Here is a 23,653-nt window from a genome sequence, read left to right as displayed (position 1 = left end):
TCACTGTAGTCTCAGGGTGACCTCAAACTCTTGATAATCCTCCTACCTCCACCTACCAAGTGCTTGAATTAAAAGCATGCACCACCATGCCCAGCTGTGGTTTTTTTTTTTTTTTTTTTTTTAAATCCATAATTTCCCAAAGATTTGTGGACTAATACTAGAAGTTGTCCTTGTCCTCTCTTGATTAGCAGAAAGCCAGTACAGTGTTTACTTAGAGCATGTATGCTTTCTCTAAGTATTTGTCCAGTTGAAATGTCCAATGAAAATAATTGTTTAAAAGGCTCTAAGTCAGACCTGGTGACACAGGGCTATAATCTGAGCAATTGGAGAGGCTGAAGCAGGAGGATGCCAAGTAGGAGGCCTGCTTGGACTACATAGCGAGTTCAAGGTCAGCTTAGTGAGTCTTTGTCTAAAGTTGAAAAGTGAAAAGAAGGCTGGTGACACAGCTCAGTGGTAGAATGCTTACACAGTATGAGTGAAGCCCTGGGTTTAAGTCCCACTCCCTCAAGAAAAAGAAATGTCACTTGCTTTGACGATTTTAAAAATGTAATACACATGTAATAGTGACATAAAAGTTCTCACCCATTGATCCATGTAGTTGACTCATTTTTTCATGGCAGAAATTAAGAGAAATTCTTTTTTTTTTTTAATTTAGTTACTTGAAAGTGACAGAGAAAGAGGCAGAGAGAGAGAGAGAGAGAGAGAGAGAATGGGCACGCCAGGGCTTCCAGCCATTGCAAACAGTCCTTTTGTTTAAAAACATATATTTTATTTATTTATTTACCTACTTATTTATTTATTTGAGAGAGAGAATGGGCGTTCCAGGGCCTCCAGCCACTGCTAATGAACTCCAGACGCATGTACCCCCTTGTGCATCTGGCTAACATGGATCCTGGAGAGTCGAACCACAGATCCTTTGGCTTTGCCTTAGCTGCTAAGCCATCTCTCCAGCAAGAAATTCTTAATCAAACTAAGGAAAAAAACCAATCAGGGCAAAACATATTCTTCCTATTGTAAAATCGAAATGTTGACTTTATAAACAATGTAGGTTTGTAAGTTTGAAGTTTACCAGACACAGCCATTTCCCTTGGGCCGTTTCAAGGTGAGAGCTTTGGGGAGTGAAAAATCTGTTTTTTTTTTGGTTTAGTTTTCCAAGGTAGTGTCTCACTCTAGCTCAGGCTGACCTGGAATTCACTATGCAGTCTCAGGGTGGCCTCAAACTCTCGGTGATCCTCCTACCTCTGCCTCCCGAGTGCTGGAATTAAAGGCGTGTGCTACCATGCCTGGCATGGTTGGATGTTTTAATATATCTTATGAAAATGCATTTTCCTTGGAGAATAGACTTACTTGTCTGACTTGGTATGATTTAAGATATAAGCATATAATTTAAGGTATTTGGAAACATATAAATTGTTAGTATTTTACAGTAGAAACTCTTCACTTAGTGATTTTTTCTAGTGATTTTTTTTTTCTCTGCCAAATAGAAGATACCCAAGGCTCACACCACTGAGCTATTAATTGTCCTGTGATTTACTGTTTTTTTACTCTTGAGTAGCTGAATACTAAAAAGCTACTGCTTTATTTGCATTCAGAATAGCATGCACCTAACTTTGAGAATCAGAAAACTGTTCCTATATATGTCTTGCTTTACTAAGACTTTTTGCCTTAAAAATGAGACAAATCCCCCTCAAAAATGTGTTCTGTCCTCTGCACTTTCTGGGAAGTAGCTAATTATCCCTGTGATTTTAAAATGAATGTGGTGACTTATGACTGTAATCCCAGCAACTGTGGGATGCTGAGGCAAGAGGATTGCTGCAGCTCATCTGGGCTACATTGTAAATTCAGGGCCAGCCTTGTTTGTGTAGTAAGACACTGTCTCAAAAAAAAAAAATCCAAAAAATAAAATGAAATGAATTTGAAAGTTTGGCGGTATAGCTCAGTGGTAGAGTGCTTGCCTAGCATGTCCAAAAAAAAAAAAAAAAAAAATGAAGGGGGAAAAATTTAAAAAATGAATTTTTGGTTTACAGTTATAAGATTCTGAAACAAGCCTATGCAAAGTACTATATATTATGCTAATGACAAGTAAACATGTGGCCAGAAGTGCAGCCACTGAGTGGCGTGTAGCCTTGGATTCATGTTGAAAGGCCATGTAGCTGCAGCGCCTCACTGTGGGTACCTGTTTGTGTGTCTATACGTAGTACGGGAGGCGCTTTCTGCTGTAATGACTCTTAAGTGGTTTCTATTAATAAATGTAGTCCTGAGTGCAGTTTAGAATGTGAGTGTGTCTTCTGAACAACAAAATGCCAACAATCAATTTCTCTACTCCAGAGCAGCCTCCGGGTGACACTCGGAGAAAGGTAAGTGATTTTCTAGGCTCCAGCACTGTGGCCGTTGCATGCAGATGACTTCTTGTGGAAGTCTGTGTGTCTTCTTGGCTATTCATTTTTATGTTTCTGCTTCTCTGTCACTGGGCTTTATTTATAGTACATTTTTTATTGTTTTTACTTTGGGGGAGCATCAGGTTTCACCCTGGAAAGACTAATGTGTAGTTTGAAGAACAACAACAAAAAACATAGGTACTGATCCTCTCTTCTGGAGGTTAAGTTCTCTTACCCTTCTCATTACTTCTAGTTACCCACCACTCCCTTGCCCTGTAAAATAAGTTTCTCCAATTTGAAAGTTGAATATCTTTTAGTGGGTAACAGTTCTAACTTCTTCATCCTTTGTCTGTTAATAGATTTCAGTCCACAGAGAAAATACAGATCTCTGGATAATAGTACGGAACCTCAAATCTCCTACCTTATAAACAAAACCAAAATTTAAAAGTACAACAGAAGCGTGTGTGGTGGTATAGAGCACACCTGCAGCCCTCCAGGATTTGGAGTTCAAGGATGGGTGAAGTACGTAACAAGAGCCTGTCTTAACCCAAGGGAACTTGTGGCCATATACCAGGCCTTGAGTTCCCTCCCCAGTCCTTCAAAGCAGCCAAAGCTGGGCATCTTACTACTTACTACTTAGGAGGCAGAGGCAAGAGAAGAGACAGCCTTCAAAACCAGCCTGGACCGGCTGTGGTGGTGCACACCTTTAATCCCAGCATTTGGGAAGCAGAGGTAGGATCACCATGAGTTCAAGCCCACCCTGACACTACACAGTGAATTCCTGGTCATCCTGAGCTAGAGTGAGACCCAAACTTGGGAAAAGAAAAAATCATACAAACAAAAAACAGCCAGGGCTAAGTCTTAACACTATCTCCCAAAAAATTACAAAACAGAAAAATTTCTTTTGTTTTTGTTTTATTGTGGATTAGTTGTTGTTGTTTGTACTGGGATTAAAGGCGTGTATCACCATACCCAGCCTTTTATTTTTATTTTTTTACTTGAGAGAGAGAGAGACAGAAAGAAAAAGAGAGAGAAAATGGGCATGTCAGGACCCCCAGCCACTGCAAACGAACTCCAGATACATTGCACCCCCATGTGCATCTGGCTTATGTGGGTTCTGGGAAATTGAACCAGAGTCCTCCAGCTCACAGGCAAACACCTTAACTGCTAAGCCTTCTCTCCAGCCCTACGCTTTAAAAAAAATACTTTATTTTTATTTATTATTTGACAGAGGCAGGAGGTTCAATTTGAGACCAGCCTGGGCTAAGTAGTGAGATCCTGTCAGAGATAGAGAGACAGAGACACACACTGCAGCAATGATGGAACTGTAGCCTCTTCTGCTTGGACTGTGCCAACAGTACCTACAGTGACTCCCAAGCCTCCAGCTGACTCCCCTGTGGGCCTGTCTGTCCTCCGCACACATGCAGTCCAGCTCCTCCGCCTCTCAGGAAGACTAAGAGGTTTTGGGAGAAATTCCAATCCCTCCCTCTTCACTCTTTAAACCAAACAGAGTTGGGAGAAACTGAAGCTATGGTTTTGGGTCCTTGAGGCTACCCTGATCCATGGGGCTACCTGCACCTGTGGATTCATAGACCAAATCCAAGCCCATTCTTAGTTGCCATCAAGGCCCCCAAATTCTCAGTACTTCTGTTTGGTTTTGTACTTTTTTGTTTGTTTGTTTTTGAGGTAGGCTGACCTGGAATTCACTGTGTAGTCTCAGGGTGGCCTTGAACTCATACCTCTGCCTCCTGAGTGTTGGGATTAAAGGCATGTGCCACCATGCCTGGATGTTTTCGTCCATTGTATTAGAACTGTAAAATAGTCCCTTAGACACTACCTCTTCAGTATGCAAATGGAAATAAATTGTAATATAGGAAAACTGTTTTGTTTTTTCAAGGTAGGGTCTTGTTCTAACCCAGGCTTGCCTCAAACTCACAGCAGTCCTAAAGGCATGCACCACCATGCCCGGCAAAATCTTTTGTTTTAATATAAGAATGAGCCTGTCTGATTTCTGCTCTTCATTATTAAAAGTTTTACTCACAAAAAAAAGAGAGATACTTTTTTTTGAGGTAGGGTCTCACTCTAGCCCAAGCTGAACTGGAATTCATTATGTAGTCTCAGGGTAGCCTTGGACTCATAGCATTCCTCCTACCTGTGCCCCCAAGAGCTGGGGTTAAAGGTGTGCTCCACCAGGCCCTGCTTCAGACACTTTTCGTAGCAGACTCCCTGCTCTGGGGGAGGTAGCCCCAACGTTGAAGGGTGACACACTTTTTGGCTGTGCTTACATAATCTGCTAGCCTGGAGCACTGCCTACCAAATCCAAGCGGCTTTGATTTTTGGTCAGGGGACCATAAAGTTACCTATAAAATCAGATTTTTTTCCAGTGTATAATGCCAATTTTATATAACTTTCATATAGTCACTGCTGTCGATGTTTTACCATAAACTGTCCTGTGTGAAACCTCTGGAAGGCTGAATGTGTTTATTTGGTAGTGTTTCATAAACATTGTCTTTGTATGCTTTCTTGTATTTTGTTTTAAACTCTTTAAACAAAGTTACTGTTTATGGTCATTTCTGGATGTCAATAATTTGTGTATTTTTTCAAACACTTCCAAACAAGTAAAATGTTCTTGGTGCTGTGGCAAACTAAGAAAAGATGGACAAGGAAGTTACGAGTATACATGGGAGAAATAGAACTAAGTCATGCTGTGTTTAAAGAGAATGGCAAATATTTCATCCTTTTTATTTGCATTTAGATTTTAAAAGTCTGAAACAGTGTCATGAATTAACCTCCTTTGTCATGTCAGTAGCATTTCACATCTCTTACTTTAAAATATTGTCTTTATTTCCTTTGTTTGCTTTCTTAAATAAAAGTTGGTCTAGCCAGGCATGGTGGTGCATGCCTTTCATCCCAGCACTTAGGAGGCATAGGTAGGAGGATCGCCGTGAATTCGAGGCCACCCTGAGACTACAGAGTGAATTCCAGGTCAGCCTGGGCTAGAGGGAGACCCTACCTCGGGAAAAAAAAAAAAAAAAAAAAAGTTGGTCTAGCCGGGCATGGTGGTACACACCTTTACTCCCAGCACTCTGGAGCTGAGGTACATGAGTTCAGGGACAGCCTGAGACTAATTCTAGGACAGCCTGGGCTAGAGCAAGACCCTACCTCAAAAAATCAAAACAAGAAGAGTATGGTGGCACACGCCTTTAATCCCAGCACTTGAGAGGCAGAGGTAGGAGGATTGTGTTAAGTTTGAGGCCACCCTGAGATGACATGAATTCCAGGTCAGCCTGAGCTACAGCGAGACCCTACCTCAAAAAACAAACAAAACAAAAAATAATAATAATAATAAAAGTTGGTCTCGAGCTGGAGGGATGGCTTAGCAGTTAAGACATTTGCCTGCAAAGCCAAAGGACCCTAGTTTGACTCCCCAGGACCCATGTAAGCTAGATGCATGGGGTAGAGGGAGGCGCATGTGTGTGAAGTTAGTTTGCAGTGGCTGGCGGCTCTGGCGCGCCCATTCTCATACTCTCTCAAGTAATAAATCTTAAAAAAAATAAGAAGTTGGTTTCTCCCCTGTACAGTAGCTGCAAAGTAGAAAGCCTTTGTTTCAGGATTGTTTCCAGTGAGTCTGTGACAGAACACTGGAGAAGCCACAGGAGTCACTAGACTAGGCCTTTTCATGCTGTTGAGATTTCTCATGAACTCCAATTCCCAGTTACGGAAAGAATCGTATGCTCATAGTATACTAATACTTTGGGATTGTCTTCCGCACTACTAGATGGTAGGAACATTTGTCAAGTATGTAAGAATGCCAGAAATTTAGCAAACACTCCCCTGCCTAGGCTCAACAAGAAATGCCTTGGTGTGGAGCCTAGTGGATTGTATGCCTTGGATGTGCTCCTGGCAAGAAAGATGGCCATAGGTAGTAAAATGGTGTCTATGTGTAGCTTTTCCAAAGGGCATTATTTAAAGTACATATAATAAATATATAATCTCAAGACTCAACTGTTCTCATCTCTCTTTCAAACTTGAGAAAGTTTAAAAAGTTCAAAGATTAGAGGAAAGAAACCCTTTAAACAGAAAGCAGTTATTTTTTATTAAGGCTATAGTGTTACTTACTAAGAAATACACTACTTGTTGGGCATGATGGTGCACACCTTTAATCCCAGCTCTTGAGAGGCAGAGGTAGGAGGATTGCTGTGAGTTCAAGGCCACCCTGAGACTACATAGTGAATTCCAGGTCAGCCTGGGGCCAGAGTGAGATGTACCTTGAAAACAACAACAAAACTACTTTATTACTTGCAGGCATTCCTGTGGTGCTTTCTTGCAGCATGCCCCTGGCCACAGGGCTCTAATAACTGTGCTGCAGGACTAGCATAGGCCATGACATTGAGACCTGCTTCCGGAGAACTGGCATCTGCCCTGCTCTTTCACCCATTAGAATGACAAGATCATGAGCAGAAAACCTCAATTCCAACTTTGCTTCTATGACTTCTGTTTAAAGTGTGTGCCAGCATTGTTGTACACACTGGGTAATGACAGCACTTAACACAGCACACAGGACCCCATCTGAGCTTGTATTCTAGTGGAGTTGACAGGAAGTAGATAACAGCAGCCATACTGTCCAGGAAGCAAGCAAGCAGGGTGGCATTAGAAAGAACCCAGGAGGGGCTGGAGAGATGGCTTAGCAGTTAAGCACTCGCCTGTGAAGCCTAGCGACCCTGGTTTGAGGCTCGATTCCCCAGGACCCACGTTAGCCAGATGCACAAGGGGGTGCACGCGTCTGGAGTTCATTTGCAGTGGCTGGAAGCCCTAGCGTGTCCATTCTCTCTCACTCTCAAATAAATAAACAAAAAAATTTGGGCTGGAGAGATGGCTTAGCGGTTAAGCGCTTGCCTGTGAAGCCTAAGGACCCCGGTTTGAGGCTCGGTTCCCCAGGTCCCACGTTAGCCAGATGCACAAGGGGGCGCACGCATCTGGAGTTCGTTTGCAGAGGCTGGAAGCCCTGGCGCGCCCATTCTCTCTCTCTCTATCTGTCTTTCTCTCTGTGTCTGTCTCTCTCAAATAAATAAATAATTAATTAATTTAAAAAAAAAAAATTTAAAGCCGGGCGTGGTGGCGCACGCCTTTAATAGGAGGATCACTGTGAGTTTAAGGCCACCCTGAGACTCCATAGTGAATTCCAGGTCAGCCTGGGCTAGAGTGAGACCCTACCTCGAAAAAACCAAAAAAAAAAAAAAAAAAAGAAAGAAAAGAAAAGAACCCAGGAGCCTGGTGTGCTTTGCTGGACAAAGTCTTCTCTGAAGAAATGATGTTTGAGATGAGGCCTCACTGCTAAGGAGAAGACGACCTTGATGAGGTAGACTGCTGGGCGTGATGACACATGTCTGTAAGCCTAGCACTTGGGAGGTGAAGGCAGAAGGATCCAAGGTTCAAAACTAGCCTCAGTTAAATTGTGAGTTTGAGGGCAGCATGAGACTCTGACTCACATAAACCAAATCAAAATGAAAATGATGGGGACAGAAAGAGAGAGGAGGAGAGCCAAAGTGTTCTAGACAGAGGATTTTTTTTTTTTAATTTTTATTAACATTTTCCATGATTATAAAATATATCCCATGGTAATTCCCTCCCTCCCCACCCCCATACTTTCCCATTTGAAATTCCATTCTCCATCATATTACCTCCCCATTACAATCATTGTAATTACATATATACAATATCAACCTATTAAGTATCCTCCTCCCTTCCTTTCTCTACCCTTTATGTCTCCTTTTTAACTTACTGGCCTCTGCTACTAAGTATTTTCATTCTCACGCAGAAGCCCAGTCATCTGTAGCTAGGATCCACATATGAGAGAGAACATGTGGCGCTTGGCTTTCTGGGCCTGGGTTACCTGACTTAGTATAATACTTTCCAGGTCCATCCATTTTTCTGCAAATTTCATAACTTCATTTTTCTTTACTGCTGAGTAGAACTCCATTGTATAAATGTGCCACATCTTCATTATCCACTCATCTGTTGAGGGACATCTAGGCTGGTTCCATTTCTCAGCTATTATAAATTGAGCAGCAATAAACATGGTTGAGCATATACTTCTAAAGAAATGAGATGAGTCCTTTGGATATATGCCTAGGAGTGCTATAGCTGGGTCATATGGTAGATCAATCTCTAGCTGTTTTAGGAACCTCCACACTGTTCCACAATGGCTGGACCAGATTGCATTCCCACCAGCAGTGCAGAAGGGTTCCTTTTTTTTCCACATCCCCGCCAACATTTATGATCATTTGTTTTCATGATGGCCAATCTGACAGGAGTGAGATGGAATCTCAATGTAGTTTTAATCTAGACAGAGGATGTTTAGCACAGGTTTCCAAAGACTGGAACGGAGTTGTGTGGGGAAAGCATGGAGGGTCAAGGGAGAGCAGTAAGAAGTGAGATCAGAAAGGTAGTCAGAGGCCAAATCATGGACATTCACAGGTCAGACTAGCGTTGGATCTGATTTTATTGAGAGCAGCCTTAGGTGCAGTAGAGGCTGAGAAGTCTGTGTGCTTGAGGACCAAAGTAGCGTCATGGCCTGGCCTGGTGACATGAACCTATAACCTGAGCACTGGGGAGGGTAAGGCTGGAGAGGTGGTTCAGCCCTTAAGGCACTTGCTTTGCAGTGCTGGATGACCCAAATTCGAGTCACTAGTACCCATGTAAAGTCAGTTGCACAAAGTGGCACATGCATGTATCTAGAGTCCATTTGTAATGGCTAGAGTTCCTGGTGTGCCTATTCTGTCTCTTTTCTATCTTTCTCTGCTTGCAAATAAATAAAATTATAAAAAGAAAGAAATAAATATAAGCTGGGTATAGTGGCACACACCTTTAATCCCAACACTCAGGAGTCAGAGATAGGAGGATTGTCATGAGTTTGAGGCCAGCCTGGGAGTACATAGTTCCAGGTCAGCTTGGACTAGAGTAGGACCCTTCCTTGAAAAAAACAATAAATAAATAAAATAAAATAAATAAGTTATAGGACTCAGGAGGCTGAAATACAGTTGCCATGAGCTCAAGGCCAGCCTGGGGCTATAGAGTGAATTCCAGGTTGGCCTGCACTAGAATGAGACCCTACCTCAAAATAAGTAAGCACAGGAGCAGCATAAATGTTAAATATAGCCAATGAGTTATTTTGAAGTACAGTTATTGCTCATATTGTACACAGGGAATGGCTACTTCAGAACTCAGGCTTTTTGCTCATAATTGCTTTATTTGTTACGCATGTGACTCCTGTGTAAGGAAACTAGTGTGTAACTTGCATCTTAAGAGTGTTCTGAAAATAATGTGAGGATCTCCAATGACAAGATTTTAGAGATAAACACGAAACCAGACTGAATCAGCTAATGATCCAGCTCAATTCCATTTCCTCTATTTTCTTATTGTTATTTGTGGTGCTGGGGATTGAACCCAGGGCCCCACACATGCTAGGCAAGTGCCCCACCATTGACCTACATCCCCAGCTCCTTTCAACATTTATTTTGAGGCAGGGTCTTACTGAGTTGTCCAGGATAGCCTTAAATTTGTGATCCTCCTGTCTCAGCCTTCTGAGCAGCTGGGATTACAAGCATGTGTCATCATTCCCATTTTATGCCATCTTGTTTTTTGAGTAGGAGCCACCAAAAAGTAGCTAGTATCAGAGAGAGGGAAAGAACAGAATTCATATATATTGAGTACCGTTAGACGGTAAGTAGCAACTGAGCTCTTTACATATTCCAATCATCTAATGGACACACCAAGCCTGCCAGATGGGAATAATGGGAATTCTCCCCTGCTGAGGTACCAGACCCCAAGAGTTTAGAGGGACTTGCTAGGAGGTACAGTGTAAACAGTCATTCCCAAATTATCTCTCCCAAAATTGTGTGCTTCAAGGCAGGGTCTCGCTCTAACCCAGGCTGACCCGGAATTCCCAGGCTGGCCTCAAACTCAAGTGATCCTCTACCCGGGCCCCCCAAGAGCAGGGACTGAAGGCGAGTGCCGCTACTCCCTGCGAGCACAGTCATTTTTATTGGCTCTTCTGCAAAACTGCAGCCTTGTTCAGATAATACCTCCTCAGAATATCCTCATTCTCACCCTTCTGGTATGAGCTAAGAGCTCATCTTGTGTTCACAAAGACTTCTCCAGACCATTTTGGTTTTTGTTTTTGGGGTCTCAGTGTAGCCAAGGCCAGCCTAGAACTGCCTTTACCTTCCAAGTGCTAGGATTTTAGGTGTGCACCACCACACCCAGCTTGAGGCCAAGCTTATGAAGGCAGCATAAGACCTTAGGTTTCTCCATTCTAGACACACATCTGAAGAAAATAAGCCAAGAAGAAAATCCCTAAATTGCACTGATAATTAGGTCTAGAAGAAGGGAACCAAACCCACGAAGCTGCAAGAGCTGCTGGCTGCTGTGTTTTGTTTGCTGCACTTTGGCCCTTCGTTCAGGACTCCAAGGGCCAGAGGTAGGGTGCCCACATCCTCAGTGGCTGGCTCCAGCTGCACCCACAAGGTGAATGAGCAGGAACTGGGCAGGCCACCTGAGAAGTGGCCGAGTCGTGAGAACTCCTCCTTGCCTGTAGCTCAGGGCACTATCCTGCCCTCACGTGGGTCAGAGTGACTAACCTGGGCTTCAGTGGCTGCTGTCACCACTCTTCCCCTAGAACAAGGTTGGTTTTGGGGATCTTACAATCAGGAGCTTCAAAATTAGACCTGGATGAAGCAGAAAGTCCAGAGAAGCCCTCTGCTGCTTTTTTTCCCCCCAAGGTCGGGTCTCACTATTGCCCAGGCTGGCCTGGAATTCACTGTGTAGTCTCAGGGTGGCCTCAAGCTCATGGCGATCCATGCTTGGCTTTTCTTTTCTAAATGTGGCTTTCTCCAGATACTCTTTCCCCAGGTAAGAACTGCATAGATATGACTGAGTGAGCAGGTCACTGGAAAGAACCAGCACATTGGCAGTTGGCTGGAACAGGCCCTTGTTCCTCATGTGTAGATGCTATGACACAACCACGGCCTGATCTGACGTGTGCTGATTCTCACACTGGACGGTGGATGTTTTATTTCTCTTCAGGTAGAGCTGGCACTGTGCCTTTACCACAGAGTCAGGATTGGTGTATGTTCAGTACTATTTTCCTCACTCCCTTCCCACCCCACTTTCTTGGTTAACCTATTTTTCTTTTCCTTTAGACAAATGAGGCGAGCTCAGAGTCGATAGCATCCTTCTCTAAACACGAGATCATGAGCAGCTTTCTGCCCGAGGGCGGGTGTTACGAGCTGCTCACCATTATAGGTAACGTGCAGGGACCATCATCCACCGCTTTCCTCAGCTGCCTAGTGGGCTTCATGATCACAAACAAAGCTGGCTTCTCTGGGTTCTGCCAAATATGGGGAAGAAATAATTTCCAGGAGAGGGTTTTTTTTTCTTCATTTCCCCTCATGACTAACATACTTGATGTCCTAGGCCATGGTCAACTAGAGTGGTTTGCTAAGAAGGAACTACTAGAAAAAAAAACACAAGAAATGTCAGCCATAGAAAGTCACATTAGTGAAATGTTTGTTGTGTTTGTTCAAGGGAGGGTCTTATTCTAGCCCAGGCTGACCTGAATTAACTCTGGAGCCCCAGGCTACCTTTGAACTCATAGTGGCCTTTCTACCTCTGTACTGAATGCTAGGATTAAAGACATGCACCACTGTGCCCTGCCAGTAGTGAAATTTTTATCTAAAACTTTCTTTTTGGTGGGGAGGTTTTGAGGTAGGGTCTTGCTCCAGCCCAGGCTGATCTGGAATTCACTATGTAGTCTCATGGTGTCCTTAAACTCACAGCAATCCTCCTACCTCTGCCTCCCGAGTGCTGGGATTAAAGGCACGCACCAGAGGCAGGAGGAGGAGGATCGCCATGAGATTGAGAATTCCAGATCAGCCTGGGCTAGAATGAGACTCTATCTTGAAAAACCAAAGCAGCAGCAGCATCTTTTGGGAGGAGGCTGGAGAGATTGCTTAGTGCTTAAGGCACTTTCCCACAAAACCTGATGACTTGGGTTCAGTTCCTCAGTACTCATGTATAGCCAGATACACAAAATGGCGCATGCATCTGGAGGTTGTTTGCAGTGGCTGGAGGCCCTATGCACTTTCTCTGGGTCTCTCTGTCACTCTCTGCTTGCATAGAAATAAGTAAATGCCTTTGTGGTGTTGCCCTTGTTTATATCATTCATCGTTACTTTTAGGTAAAGGATTTGAAGACCTGATGACGGTGAATCTAGCAAGGTACAAACCAACAGGAGAGTATGTGACAGTACGAAGAATTAATCTAGAAGCCTGTTCCAATGAGATGGTGACGTTCTTGCAGGTAATAAAATACAAGTGTGGGCTCTTGCTTGCATAGCAGTTACATGGTCCCTCTCTGCTCTGAAAGTTGCTGGCAGGCATCAAGGAATCCTGAATGGTCAGGAGTCACGGAAGTGTTCAGTGAAGAGGCTTAGGTGGTTAGCACTGTGAATCAAGCTGCTGTGCTGCCCCGCCCAATTTAGATTCATTTTCTGCAGGTATTTCGTATTTGATTGTTTATTCATCTATTATTCACATAAGCTAAGCAATTCATCCACAGTCAAACACAGTAGTAAACAGCTGATGCAGGGCTCAGATCCAGGGTATCTTGTTCAACATGAAGGTGCACCTGCCCTGCTCCCAGTAGCTATCTTCTGGCTCTAGCATCCAGTTTGCTGGAGGCTCCTTTCTCTCTTTTTTAAAAAAATCTTACGATTTTTAAAAAATATTTATTTATAAATTTTTTAAAATATTTTTATTTAGGGGCTGGAGAGATGACTCAGCAGTTAAAACAGTTGCCTGCAAAGCCCAAGGACTCAGGTTCGATTCCCCAGTACCCACAAAATGGCACATGCATCTGGGTGGGGTTTGTTTGCAGTGGCTAGAGGCCCTGGCATGAACATTCTATCTGCTTCTTTCTCTCTCTCAAATTAATAAAATATTTTAAATATATATTAAAAATATTACTTATTAATTAATTTATTTTTGTCTTATTTGAGAAAGAGTCTCATACTAGCCCAGGGTATCCTGGAACTCAATTCTATAGTCCCAGGCTAGCCTAAAACTCACAGTGATCCTCCAACCTCTGCCTTCTAAGTGCTGGGATTAAAGGTGTACACTACCATGCCCACCTTTGTGTGTGTTTGTGTTTTGAGGTAGGGTTTTGCTTAATCCTCAGCTGACCTGGAATTCACTCTGTAGTCTCAATGTGGCCTTGAACTCACGGTGATTGTCCTACCTCTGCCTCTTGAGTGCTGGGATTAAAGGTGTGTGCCACCACACCCGGCCCTCATTTGTTTTTTTAAAAACATACACGTGTGTGTGTGTTTATTTATTTATGAAGCTAGAAAGAGAGGGAGAGGGAGAGAACAGGCGTGTGCCTGGGCCTCTTGCCATCCCAAATAAACTCCAGATGTATGTCCACTTGGTGCATTTGGCTATATGTGGGTACTGGGGAAGCAATCCCTGGGCTGGGAGGCTTTGTGAGCAAGTGCCTTTAACTGCGGAGCCATCTCCCCAGCCCCTGGATGTCATTTCTCAGTGTCATTTGATGTTGACTTACTGTTACTTCCAGGGGGAGCTTCATGTCTCTAAACTCTTCAGCCATCCCAACATAGTACCCTACCGAGCCACCTTTATTGCAGACAATGAGCTGTGGGTTATCACATCATTCATGGCATATGGTGAGTGGGAAGGGCCTTCTGCTAGAGGGCTCTGCAAACAGTGACACACTGCTGTATGCCATTTTCTTTCTGTGCTACCCTTTATGTTCACATTTTTTCAGGTTCTGCAAAGGATCTCATCAGCACACACTTCATGGATGGCATGAATGAACTGGCAATTGCTTATATCCTGCAAGGAGTGCTAAAGGCCTTGGACTATATCCACCACATGGGCTATGTGCACCGGTAACATTTATGTTTTATTTTTATTTATTCGAGAGCAACAGGCAGAGAATGAGAGAGAGAGAATGGGTGCATCAAGGCCTCCAGCCACTGCAAATGAACTCCAGATGCATGGGCCACCTTGTGCATCTGGTTTAAAGTGGGTACTGGGGAATTGAGCCTCAAACCGGGGTCCTTATACTTCACAGGCAAATGCTTAACCGCTAAGCCATCTCTCCAGCTCACAGGTAACATTTATAAGTCATTTTACCCTCTATTAGTAAGAGCCAGTATCTGTGACTGTGAACTGTCAAGGAAGAAGGTGAGGGTTGACTGGAGTTAACCAGGACCCATATAAGCCAGATGCACAAAGTGGTGCATGTGTCTAGAGTTCGTTTGCAGTGGCTGGAGGCCCTGTCGTGCCCATTCTCTCCCCCCCCTTCCTCTCTCCCTTTTTCTTTCTGTCAAACAAACAAGCAAACAAAAAGAATTAAACAGGGCAAATATCAAACTAACTCCAAGTCTAACTCTAGCCAGTGAAAAATCTCCAAATCCAGTAATTCTAACCAGCAACAAGTCTCTGAAATTCCAATTCCACCCCTCCAGCTAGGCTACTCACAGTCCTGGAAATCTTCATCCGGGGCTGGCAGCTCTCCTTAGCAGCTATCTCGTGGTCCCAGATCTCCACTGGGTCTCCACCGATCATCCTCATGGCCCCATGGGGTCTCCATGCAGGCATCCAGCAAACCTGCTTCACACTGCTCATGGCCAATTCCAAATCACAAGACTGTGTTGCAAACTCAATGACCCTCTCTTTCTTGCGTTTCTTATACTCCATAATACCAGGTAGGGTGCCAATTTGTTAATCCAGGGGGGAATAAAGCAGACTTTGAAGAATAGGACACTCCTTGAGCACTCAAACCCCTCCAAAAGAGTCTGCATTCTTCCTGTTGCCCCAGTGCAAGTCAGCTAGCCCAGTCTCAAAGGTTGTAATCTCTCAATTGCAGCTGAATGGGCAGCAGTTCACCCAAAGGTGTTTTTGTTGTTGTTGTTGTTGTTTGTTTGTTTTTTTTCCTGTGCCATATCCCTCTGTTCACAGCAGTTCATTTCTACGCAAAGCAGCGCTGCACAACTTCTCAAGATACAGGCATAACCACAAGCTTCTCACAAGCCAAGTCCAAAGTTCTTTCTCACCCTCATAAGGCAACCCTCACAGTCCATAGATCTTATTGCATTCAGGTCTTTCAACTCTGACCAGAATAGTCCATTAAGCTGTACTTACAGCACTGCAAGGCATCTCTTAGGCCCAGGTTTCAAATCCTTCCACATTCCTCTTGAAAATCAGCTCCAAAAGGCCAAAGCCACACATTCAGGTGTCTAGCAGCAATCCCACTCCTCGGTACCACTTTACTGTTGCAGTCCGGTTCACATTGCTGGTAGAAATCATCCAACCAAGAGCAGCTTGTGGGAAAAAGAGGTTTATTTTAGCTTATAGGCTCAAAGGGAAGCTCCCCAATGGCAAGGGAAAATGATGGCATGAGCAGAGGGTGGACATCACCCCTTGGTCAACATCAGGTGGACAACAGGGACAGGAGAGTGCCAAACACTGGCAAGGGAAACTGGCCAGAATACCCATAAGCCCACCCCAACAATACAGTGCCTCCGGGAGGAGTTAATTCCAAAATCTCTATCAGCTGGGAACCTAGCATTCCGAACACCTAAATTGATGGGAGACACCTGAATCAAATCACCACAGTCTCACTGTAGCCCAGGCTGACTTGGAATTCACTACATAGTCTCAGGCTGGCCTGGAACTAACAGTAATCCTCTTACCTCTGCCTCCTGAGTGCTGGGATTAAAACCATATGCCACCACACCCGGCTCTAGATGGATTAAATGGCTAAAATATAAGATGTAAAACTACAGACTAAAATAGAAGGAAATTTAAAGGAATAGTTATATGACCCGGGGAATTTTTTGTTTCTGGGACAAAGCATTTGACAGAAGCAGTTTATAGAAAGAAAGGGTTAATCTATAGCTTCCAATTTTGTTTTGTTTTTAATATTTTTATTTATTTGCAAGCCCCCTTGTTCATCTGGTTAACGTGGGTCCTGGGGAATCGAGCCTCGATCTGAGGTCCTTAGGCTTCACAGGCAAGTGCTTAACCGCTAAGCCATCTCTCCAGCCCCCTAGCAGGCTTTTTAATCAAGCACCTTTAACCATTGATCCCTTACAGTTTTGAAGGGAAGTTAAGTCGTGGCAGGGTATGAGCAGAGAGCCAGCTGTCATATCTTGTCACATCTGCAGGGAAGAAGTGGCAAGAGTGAGCTCCTGAAACTCAGTGGGTTGGACTATTAAACCTCAAGTCCTGCCGTTGGTGACACCTTCTCCAGCAAGGCTCCACCTCCCAAAGCGTCTTACCCGTTAGGGATTAAATATGAAGCTTAATCACAAACACATGAGGCTGTGGTGGACATTTTATATTCAAGCCAGCACACACACAAGAACTTCTAGACATTTAAGAAGCACAAAACATAAGAAAAAAAAGATGAATTTGATTAAAGTTTTTTAAAAATATTTTATTTGTAAACACAGAGAGAGAGAGAGAATGGGCGCTCCAGGGCCTCCAGCCACTGCAAAAGAAATTCCAGATGCACGCACCCCCTTGTGCATCTGGCTTATGTGGGACCTGGGGAATCGAACCTGGGTCCTTTGGCTTCACAGGCAAGCGCCTTAACCACTAAGCCTTCTCTCCAGCTCTAATCAAAGATTTTTTTAAAAAACATTTATGTTTTCCTTTTATTTATTTGAGAGTGGCAAAGAAGAGAGAAAGAGGCAGATAGAGAGACAGAGAATAGGCATGCCAGAGCCTCCAGTCACTGCAAACGAACTCCTGACACATGCAACCCCTTGTGCAGCTAGCTAATGTGGGTCTTGGGGAATGGAGCCTCAAATCGGGGTCCTTAGGATTCATAGGCAAGTGCTTAACCACTAAGCCATGAACAAAATAAAGCAGCGGGTAACAAAGTGAAAGATGTTAGCTTTATTTAAATACACAAATCCAGGTGTGGTGGTTAATGCCTTTAATCCCAGCACTTGGAAGGCAGGAGTAGGAAGATTGCTGTGAGTTTGAGGCCAGCCTGAGACTAGATAGTTATTTCCAGGTCAGCCTGGGCTAGATGAAGACCCTCCCTCGAAAACAAAAACAAAAAGCACAGCTAAGTATCAAGAAGTTCTTGCAAAACACAGCCAGGCATGGTGGTGGCACGCCTTTAATCCCGGCATTTGTGAGGCAGAGGTAGGAAAGATCACCATGAGTTTGAGGCCAGCTGAGACTACATAGTGAATTCCAGGTCAGCCTGGGCTAGAGTGAGACTTTACCTCGAGAAACCAAAATAAATAAGGAATAAATCACAAAAAACATGCAAAGGAGACTGGGGAGATGGCTCAGTGGGGAAGGCATTGGTTTACAAAGGCTGCCAGCCTAGGCTCAGCTCCCCAGCACCCGTATAAAGCTGGGTGCCAGGTGCTGCATGCACACACATACTTACGGTCCCAGTGCACCCACAGCAATGGAGGCTGACGCAGGAGGATCTAAAACCTGCTTGATGCTGCAGTTACCTCCTCAGTGATGACAAAACACCTGACCAGAAGCAGCTCATGGGAGAAAAGGTTTATTTTAGCTTACAGTTTTAAAGGGAAGTTTCAGCATGGTGACGACAGCATGACAGGCCAGAGCAGGAAGCCTGGGTCACACCTCCACATCAGTGTGAAGGAAGTAGTTCACCTCCCGTGCTTAGAGCTGGCCTATCTTGCCCCAAAGCCTGCCTCCAGCAACGCACCTCCATCACATCACCAGGGCTCCCCTCTCAGAAGTTCCACCAGCTGAAGACCAAGTATGAAGCTTAATCACAAACGCAGGAGGCCCTGGGAGACATTTTACATCCAGCCACCACCCTGGCAGGCCAGTGTGCCTTTCGTCTGCAGCTGGCAGCTTGTTTGTCGCAGCAAAGAAGGGAGCTCAGCCACCTTGACATTGTCCTCTGACCTCCACACGCACACCGTGGCATGTGCACCATAGTCAGACACACACATTTGTTTTTCTTGTCGAAGTAGGGTCTCACTGTAGCCCAGGCTGACCTGGAATTCACTATGTAGTGTCACGGTGGCCTCGAACTCATGGCGACCCTCCTACCTCTGCCTCCCGAGTGATGGGATGAAAGGCATGTGCTACCACATGCTCAGCACAAATATTTTTAAAAAATATTTCGTTTTTATTTTTCTTTATTAGATGGGGGGACAGATAGAGAATTGGTGTGCCAGAGCCTCTAGCCACTGCAAACAAACTCTAGACACCTGCACACCACCTTGTGCATCTGGCTTACATGGGTACCGGCTTACATGAACCTCGGTTCTTAGACTTTGCAGGCAAGAACCTTAACCACTAAGCCATCTCTCCAGCCATTTATTTATGTGAGAGAGAGAGAGGCAGATAGATTGAGCACACCAGGGCCTCCAGCCACTGCAAATGAACTGTAGATGCATACACCATGTTGTGTATCTGGCTTTATGTGGGTATTGGGAAATTGAACTCTGGCACCTTAACTGCTGAGCTCTCTCTCCAGTCTCTAAATAAATATGTCTTAGTGTCAGTTGTGGTGGTGCACGCTGGCAGGGTATTGCTGAAGAGGCAGAGGCAGGAGGATCAGTTCAAGGCCAGCCTGGGATACACATTAAAAGAAAGAAAGAAAAAAAATATGTCTTAAAAAAAATGAAGCTGGGCCAGGCGTGGTAGTGCATGCCTTTCATCCCAGCACTCGGGAGGCAGAAATAGGATTGCCATGAGTTCAAGGCCATCCTGAGACTACATAGTTAATTCCAGGTCAGCCTGGGCCAAAGTGAGATGCTACCTCAAAAAAAAAAAAAAAAAAGGAAGCCGCATGTGGTGGTGCATGCCTTTAATCCCAGCACTTGGAAAGCAGAGGTAGGAGTCTCATCATGAGTTTGAAGCTACTCTGAGACTCCATAGTGAATTCCAGGTCATCCTGAGCTAGAGTGAGACCCTACCTCAAAAAAAAAAAGAAAGAAAGAAAGAAAAAAGAAAAAGAAAAAGGACTGGAGGGATGGCTTAGTGGTTAAGGTGTTTGCCTGCAAAGCCCCAGGACCCACGTTAGCCAGATACACAAGGTGGCGCACACATCTGGAGTTCGTTTGCAGTGGCTGGATGCCCTGGAGCCTCCATTCTCCCTCTGTCTCTCCAACTATCTCTGTCAAATAAATAAAAATATTTTTAAAAAATGAAAATAGCAGGGTGTGGTGGGACACACCTTTAATCCCAGCACTCAGGAGGCAGAGATAGGAGGATGGCAGAGAGTTTGAAGCCACCCTGAGACTCCATAGTGAATTCCAGGTCAGCCTGAGCTTGAGTGAGGCCCTACCTCGAAAACCAAAGGGAAAAAAAAGACAGGATGTCTCAAAGAGCACACTGCAGACACGAGCACTTACAGCACAGACCCTCAAGCCCAGTTGTCAGAGACAAGCGAAGCAAATGAGGACAAGATGCCACATTGCGCATGAAGCCGGCGTGCTTCAGGTGAGGCTCAGTGTGCTGAGATGTGCAGCTTCCTGTCCACACAGTGGAGATGTGCCAGCGCAGCCAGTCGGGAAACAGAGCCAAAACCATCAGTGCTGGCACCTGGGGTTTACCCCAAGGAGACTGTCACACAGGCCCACCTGCAGACCTGTGCACAGATGTTTCTGACCATATTTCTCTCAGTCAAGGCAGTATGAGTGGCCCGTCCCTCGCAACCCCCAGAGAAGGGGTGAGTGTTACAGCCTACCGTGGGCTAGAGGTGGCACTTAGAAACCAAGATCAGAGGTGTGTAAATAGCCACATGGAGGGATCTTGAAAATAGCACTGAGGGAGAAAAGACTGGATTGCATAACAAAGAACCACTAGATAAATATAAAGCATGTGCATACAAGATAATGACATGCTTTGTAAGAATGCTGAAAAACACAAAAGTGAAGATCAAAACTTTTAGTGGGCTAGGTGTGGTGGTGCATGTTTTTAATCCCAGCACTTAGGAGGTAGAGGTAGGAAAATCGCAGTGAGTTTGAGGCCACCCTGAGACTACATAATGAATTCCAGGTCAGCCTGGACTAAACTTAAGCCCTATTTTGGGAAAAAAAAAAATCCACAAAACAAAAACTAGTGGGCCATGTGTAGTGTGACTCATGTACAGGAGGACCAGGAGTTTGAGGCCAGTCTAGGTTACGTGAGTTTCAGGTCAGCTGGGCTACTAGAAAACTTACCACATAAAAAGAAAAGAAAAGAAAATATAGACAGAGGGCTGAAGAGATGGCTTAGTGATTAAGGTGCTTGCCTACAAAGCCAAAAGACCTCAATTCGATCCCCCAGATCCTATGTAAGCCAAATGCACAAGGTGGTGCATGCATCTGGAGTTCGTTTGCAGTGGCTGGAGGCCCTGGCAGGCCCATTCTCTTCCTCTCTCTCTCTGTGCATCTGCCTCTTTCCCTCTCTCGCTCTCTCAAATAAATAAATAAATAAGTAGAGAGAGAAAAGGAAAGGGGAAAGAAAGGAAGGAAGGAAGAGAAAGAAACAAAAGAGAAAGCATTAGAAGGCCAAGTGTGGCCTGGAATCCCAGCACGTGGGAGCCTGAAGCAAAAGGATAGAATGTTCTTGGTCAGCCCAATCTGGACTACATAGTGAGGTTATCTCAGAAAAGGGAAGGTAGGGCTAGAGAGATGGCTTAGTGGTTAAGGTGTTTACCTGCAAAGCCAAAGGATCTAGGTCCGATTCCCCAAGACCCACGTTAGCCAGATGCACAGGGGTCACAAGTATCTGGACTTCGTTTGCAGTGGCTGGAGGCCCTGGTGCGCCCATTCTCTATCTGCCTCTTTCTCTGTCTTTCACTCTCAAATAAATAAACAAATAAAAGGAAAGAAAGTTTTTAACAGTGCTATTTTGCCAGGTGTGGTGGTGCACACCTTTACACTCAGCATTTGGGAGGCAGAGGTAGGAGGATCGCCGTGAGTTCAAGGCTGCCCTTAGAAAACAGAGTGAATTCCAGGTCATTCTGGGCTAGAGTGAGACTCTATCTCAGAAAACAAAACAAAACAAAAATATTATATGTCAGTGGGCCATGCTATTCTCCCATTTTCATGTATATTAGGAAATTTTTCATAAAACTTGTTTATACATGTGTAAGCTGCTTTTGTGTGTGTATAATAAGCACCTGGGAGAGAGTGCCGGGCAGATGTAGCACGTGGAGACTGAAGGTTTGTAGTGAGGAGCTCCTTCTGCTCATGACATCCTCCTTCCTCCCTCAGGAGTGTCAAAGCCAGCCACATTCTGATCTCCACCGACGGGAAGGTCTACCTGTCTGGTTTGCGCAGCAACCTCAGCATGATCAGCCACGGGCAGCGGCAGCGTGTGGTCCATGACTTTCCTAAGTACAGTATCAAGGTTCTGCCTTGGCTGAGCCCTGAAGTCCTCCAGCAGGTCTGTGTCCTGGAGCTCAACAAGCCCTCTGTTTCTCCTCGTTACCCCCCCCCCCAACCCTTCATTTCCCAAGCAAGTACAGGAATTTGCTGGGATGGTGGAGGGGGTACTCCCTATTTCTGAGTAGAGTAAGAGGGTCCTGGACAGAGGGTTCCCTGTTGGCCAGATGTGCCTTGGTGCCTGTTCAGCACACTTGTTGGTGGATGGGGTACCAAACTCTACTGTACTTCTTCCTCAGAGATTCTTCCCACCAAAAGGATAGCAAGCATTCTGGAATATCTGGTGCTCTCTAGATTCTTAGATACCCGCCCCAGCGTGCCTGCCTGCTTGTTAAGTAGCTGCGCCAAACATTCAGTCCTCGTCAAGTGGCAGTGAAGGAGAGGAGAGTGGTTAGCACCTGGTGTCTCTGGTGGCCAGGCATTCTTTTCCTCCTCAGTGTTTGTTCCTTCTTTTTCTGAGAAGACTAGGGCAGCAAGTGGAGTCATCTGTGGCTTTTTTCTCCTGACTTAGAATCTTCAGGGTTATGATGCCAAGTCTGACATCTACAGCGTGGGAATTACGGCCTGTGAATTGGCCAACGGCCATGTCCCCTTTAAGGATATGCCTGCCACCCAGGTGAGCCTGTGCTCCAGTGCTTCTCTTCCTGTCTGCCTACTTCCCACAAATGTGTTGTTACTGCCACACTTGGGAACATTGACTAGGGTTATGAATATGGGAAACACAGTCCTTCTCTTCAAGAAGCTCCCCCACCCCTTTAGTAGACGGTGCTTGTGTAATTCTTTGTTCCATTCTCTGATGATGAATGCTGTAGTCATGGAGCCCAGCCCTGGGGTTGGGACAAGAACAGTAGTGCAAATGGAGGCCCACATGTCACATGTGTGTCTGTAGAAAACATACAAACCGGGCTGGAGGGATTGCTTAGTGGTTAAGGCACTTGCCTGCAAAGCCAAAGAACCCAGGTTCAATTCCCCAGGACCCACGTAAGCCACGTGCACAAAGGGTGCCTGCATCTGGAGTTTGCAGTGGCTGGAGACCCTGATGTGCCATTCTCTGTCTCGCTGTCTCTCTCTCTATCCCTCTTTCTCTGTCAAATAAATAATTGAAAAATATTTTTAAATGTATAAACCAAGCCGAGCGTGATGGCACACGCCTTTAATCCCAGCACTCGGGAGGCAGAGGTAGGAGGATCTCCATGAGTTCAAGGACACCCTGAGACTCCATAGTGAATTCCAGGTCAGCCTGGGCTAGAATGAGAACCTACCTCAAAAAAACAAAAATAAGTAAATGTATAAACCAAGTTAACTGATTTTATTTTTAATTTTTATTTCTTTGCACGTGTGTATGCACACACATGCTTGTGTCTGTTGTCACCGCAAAGAGATGCCTGTTCAGCTTTATGTTGCTGGGGAATTGAACCCTGCAGTGGTAGGCTTTGCAAGTAAGTGCCTTTAACTGTTGAGCCATTGCCCCAGCCCTAGCAATTTTTTTTTTCAGTTTTTTGAGGTAGGGTCTCATGCTAGTCCAGGCTGGCCTGGAATTCACTGTGTAATCTCAGGGTGGCCTTGAACTCATGGTCATTCTACCACTGCCTCCCAAATGCTAGGATTAAAGGTGTTCACCACCACACCCGTCTGTTTCATTTCCCCCCCCACACACACACAGGTAGGGTCTTGCTCTAGCCTAGGCTGACAAGGAATTCACTATGTAGTCTCAGGCTGGCCTCAAACTTACAGTGAACCTCCTACCTCTGTCTCCTAAGCGCTGTGATTAAAAGCATGGAAAAACACCCAGATTCTTTTATTTGAGACA

At 44.8% G+C, this 23,653-nt stretch overlaps 1 protein-coding gene across 12 annotated transcripts in view; it reads left to right on the top strand.

Annotated features, from left to right (window-relative positions):
* Strada (STE20 related adaptor alpha) overlaps nucleotides 1–23,653 on the top strand; it is a 37,946-nt gene that overhangs the window by 10,926 nt on the left and 3,367 nt on the right. For 5 of the 12 annotated variants that reach the window (XM_045159146.1, XM_045159139.1, XM_045159140.1 and 2 more), the window contains 6 exons: nucleotides 11,579–11,681; nucleotides 12,616–12,737; nucleotides 14,010–14,118; nucleotides 14,220–14,343; nucleotides 21,673–21,844; nucleotides 22,355–22,459. In XM_045159146.1, the coding sequence (XP_045015081.1) occupies nucleotides 11,630–11,681; nucleotides 12,616–12,737; nucleotides 14,010–14,118; nucleotides 14,220–14,343; nucleotides 21,673–21,844; nucleotides 22,355–22,459 (684 nt within the window). In that variant the 5' untranslated portion in view covers nucleotides 11,579–11,629. Of the gene's footprint in view, nucleotides 1–2,328; nucleotides 2,358–2,737; nucleotides 2,901–11,578; nucleotides 11,682–12,615; nucleotides 12,738–14,009; nucleotides 14,119–14,219; nucleotides 14,344–21,672; nucleotides 21,845–22,354; nucleotides 22,460–23,653 lie in introns of all 12 variants that reach the window. The other 7 variants (XM_004655077.2, XM_045159135.1, XM_045159138.1 and 4 more) reach the window with 3 other exon arrangements.

The sequence above is a fragment of the Jaculus jaculus genome, chromosome 9, assembly GCF_020740685.1.
Source record: "Jaculus jaculus isolate mJacJac1 chromosome 9, mJacJac1.mat.Y.cur, whole genome shotgun sequence".
NCBI lineage: Eukaryota > Metazoa > Chordata > Mammalia > Rodentia > Dipodidae > Jaculus > Jaculus jaculus.
This window is presented reverse-complemented; position numbering and strand designations above follow the sequence as displayed.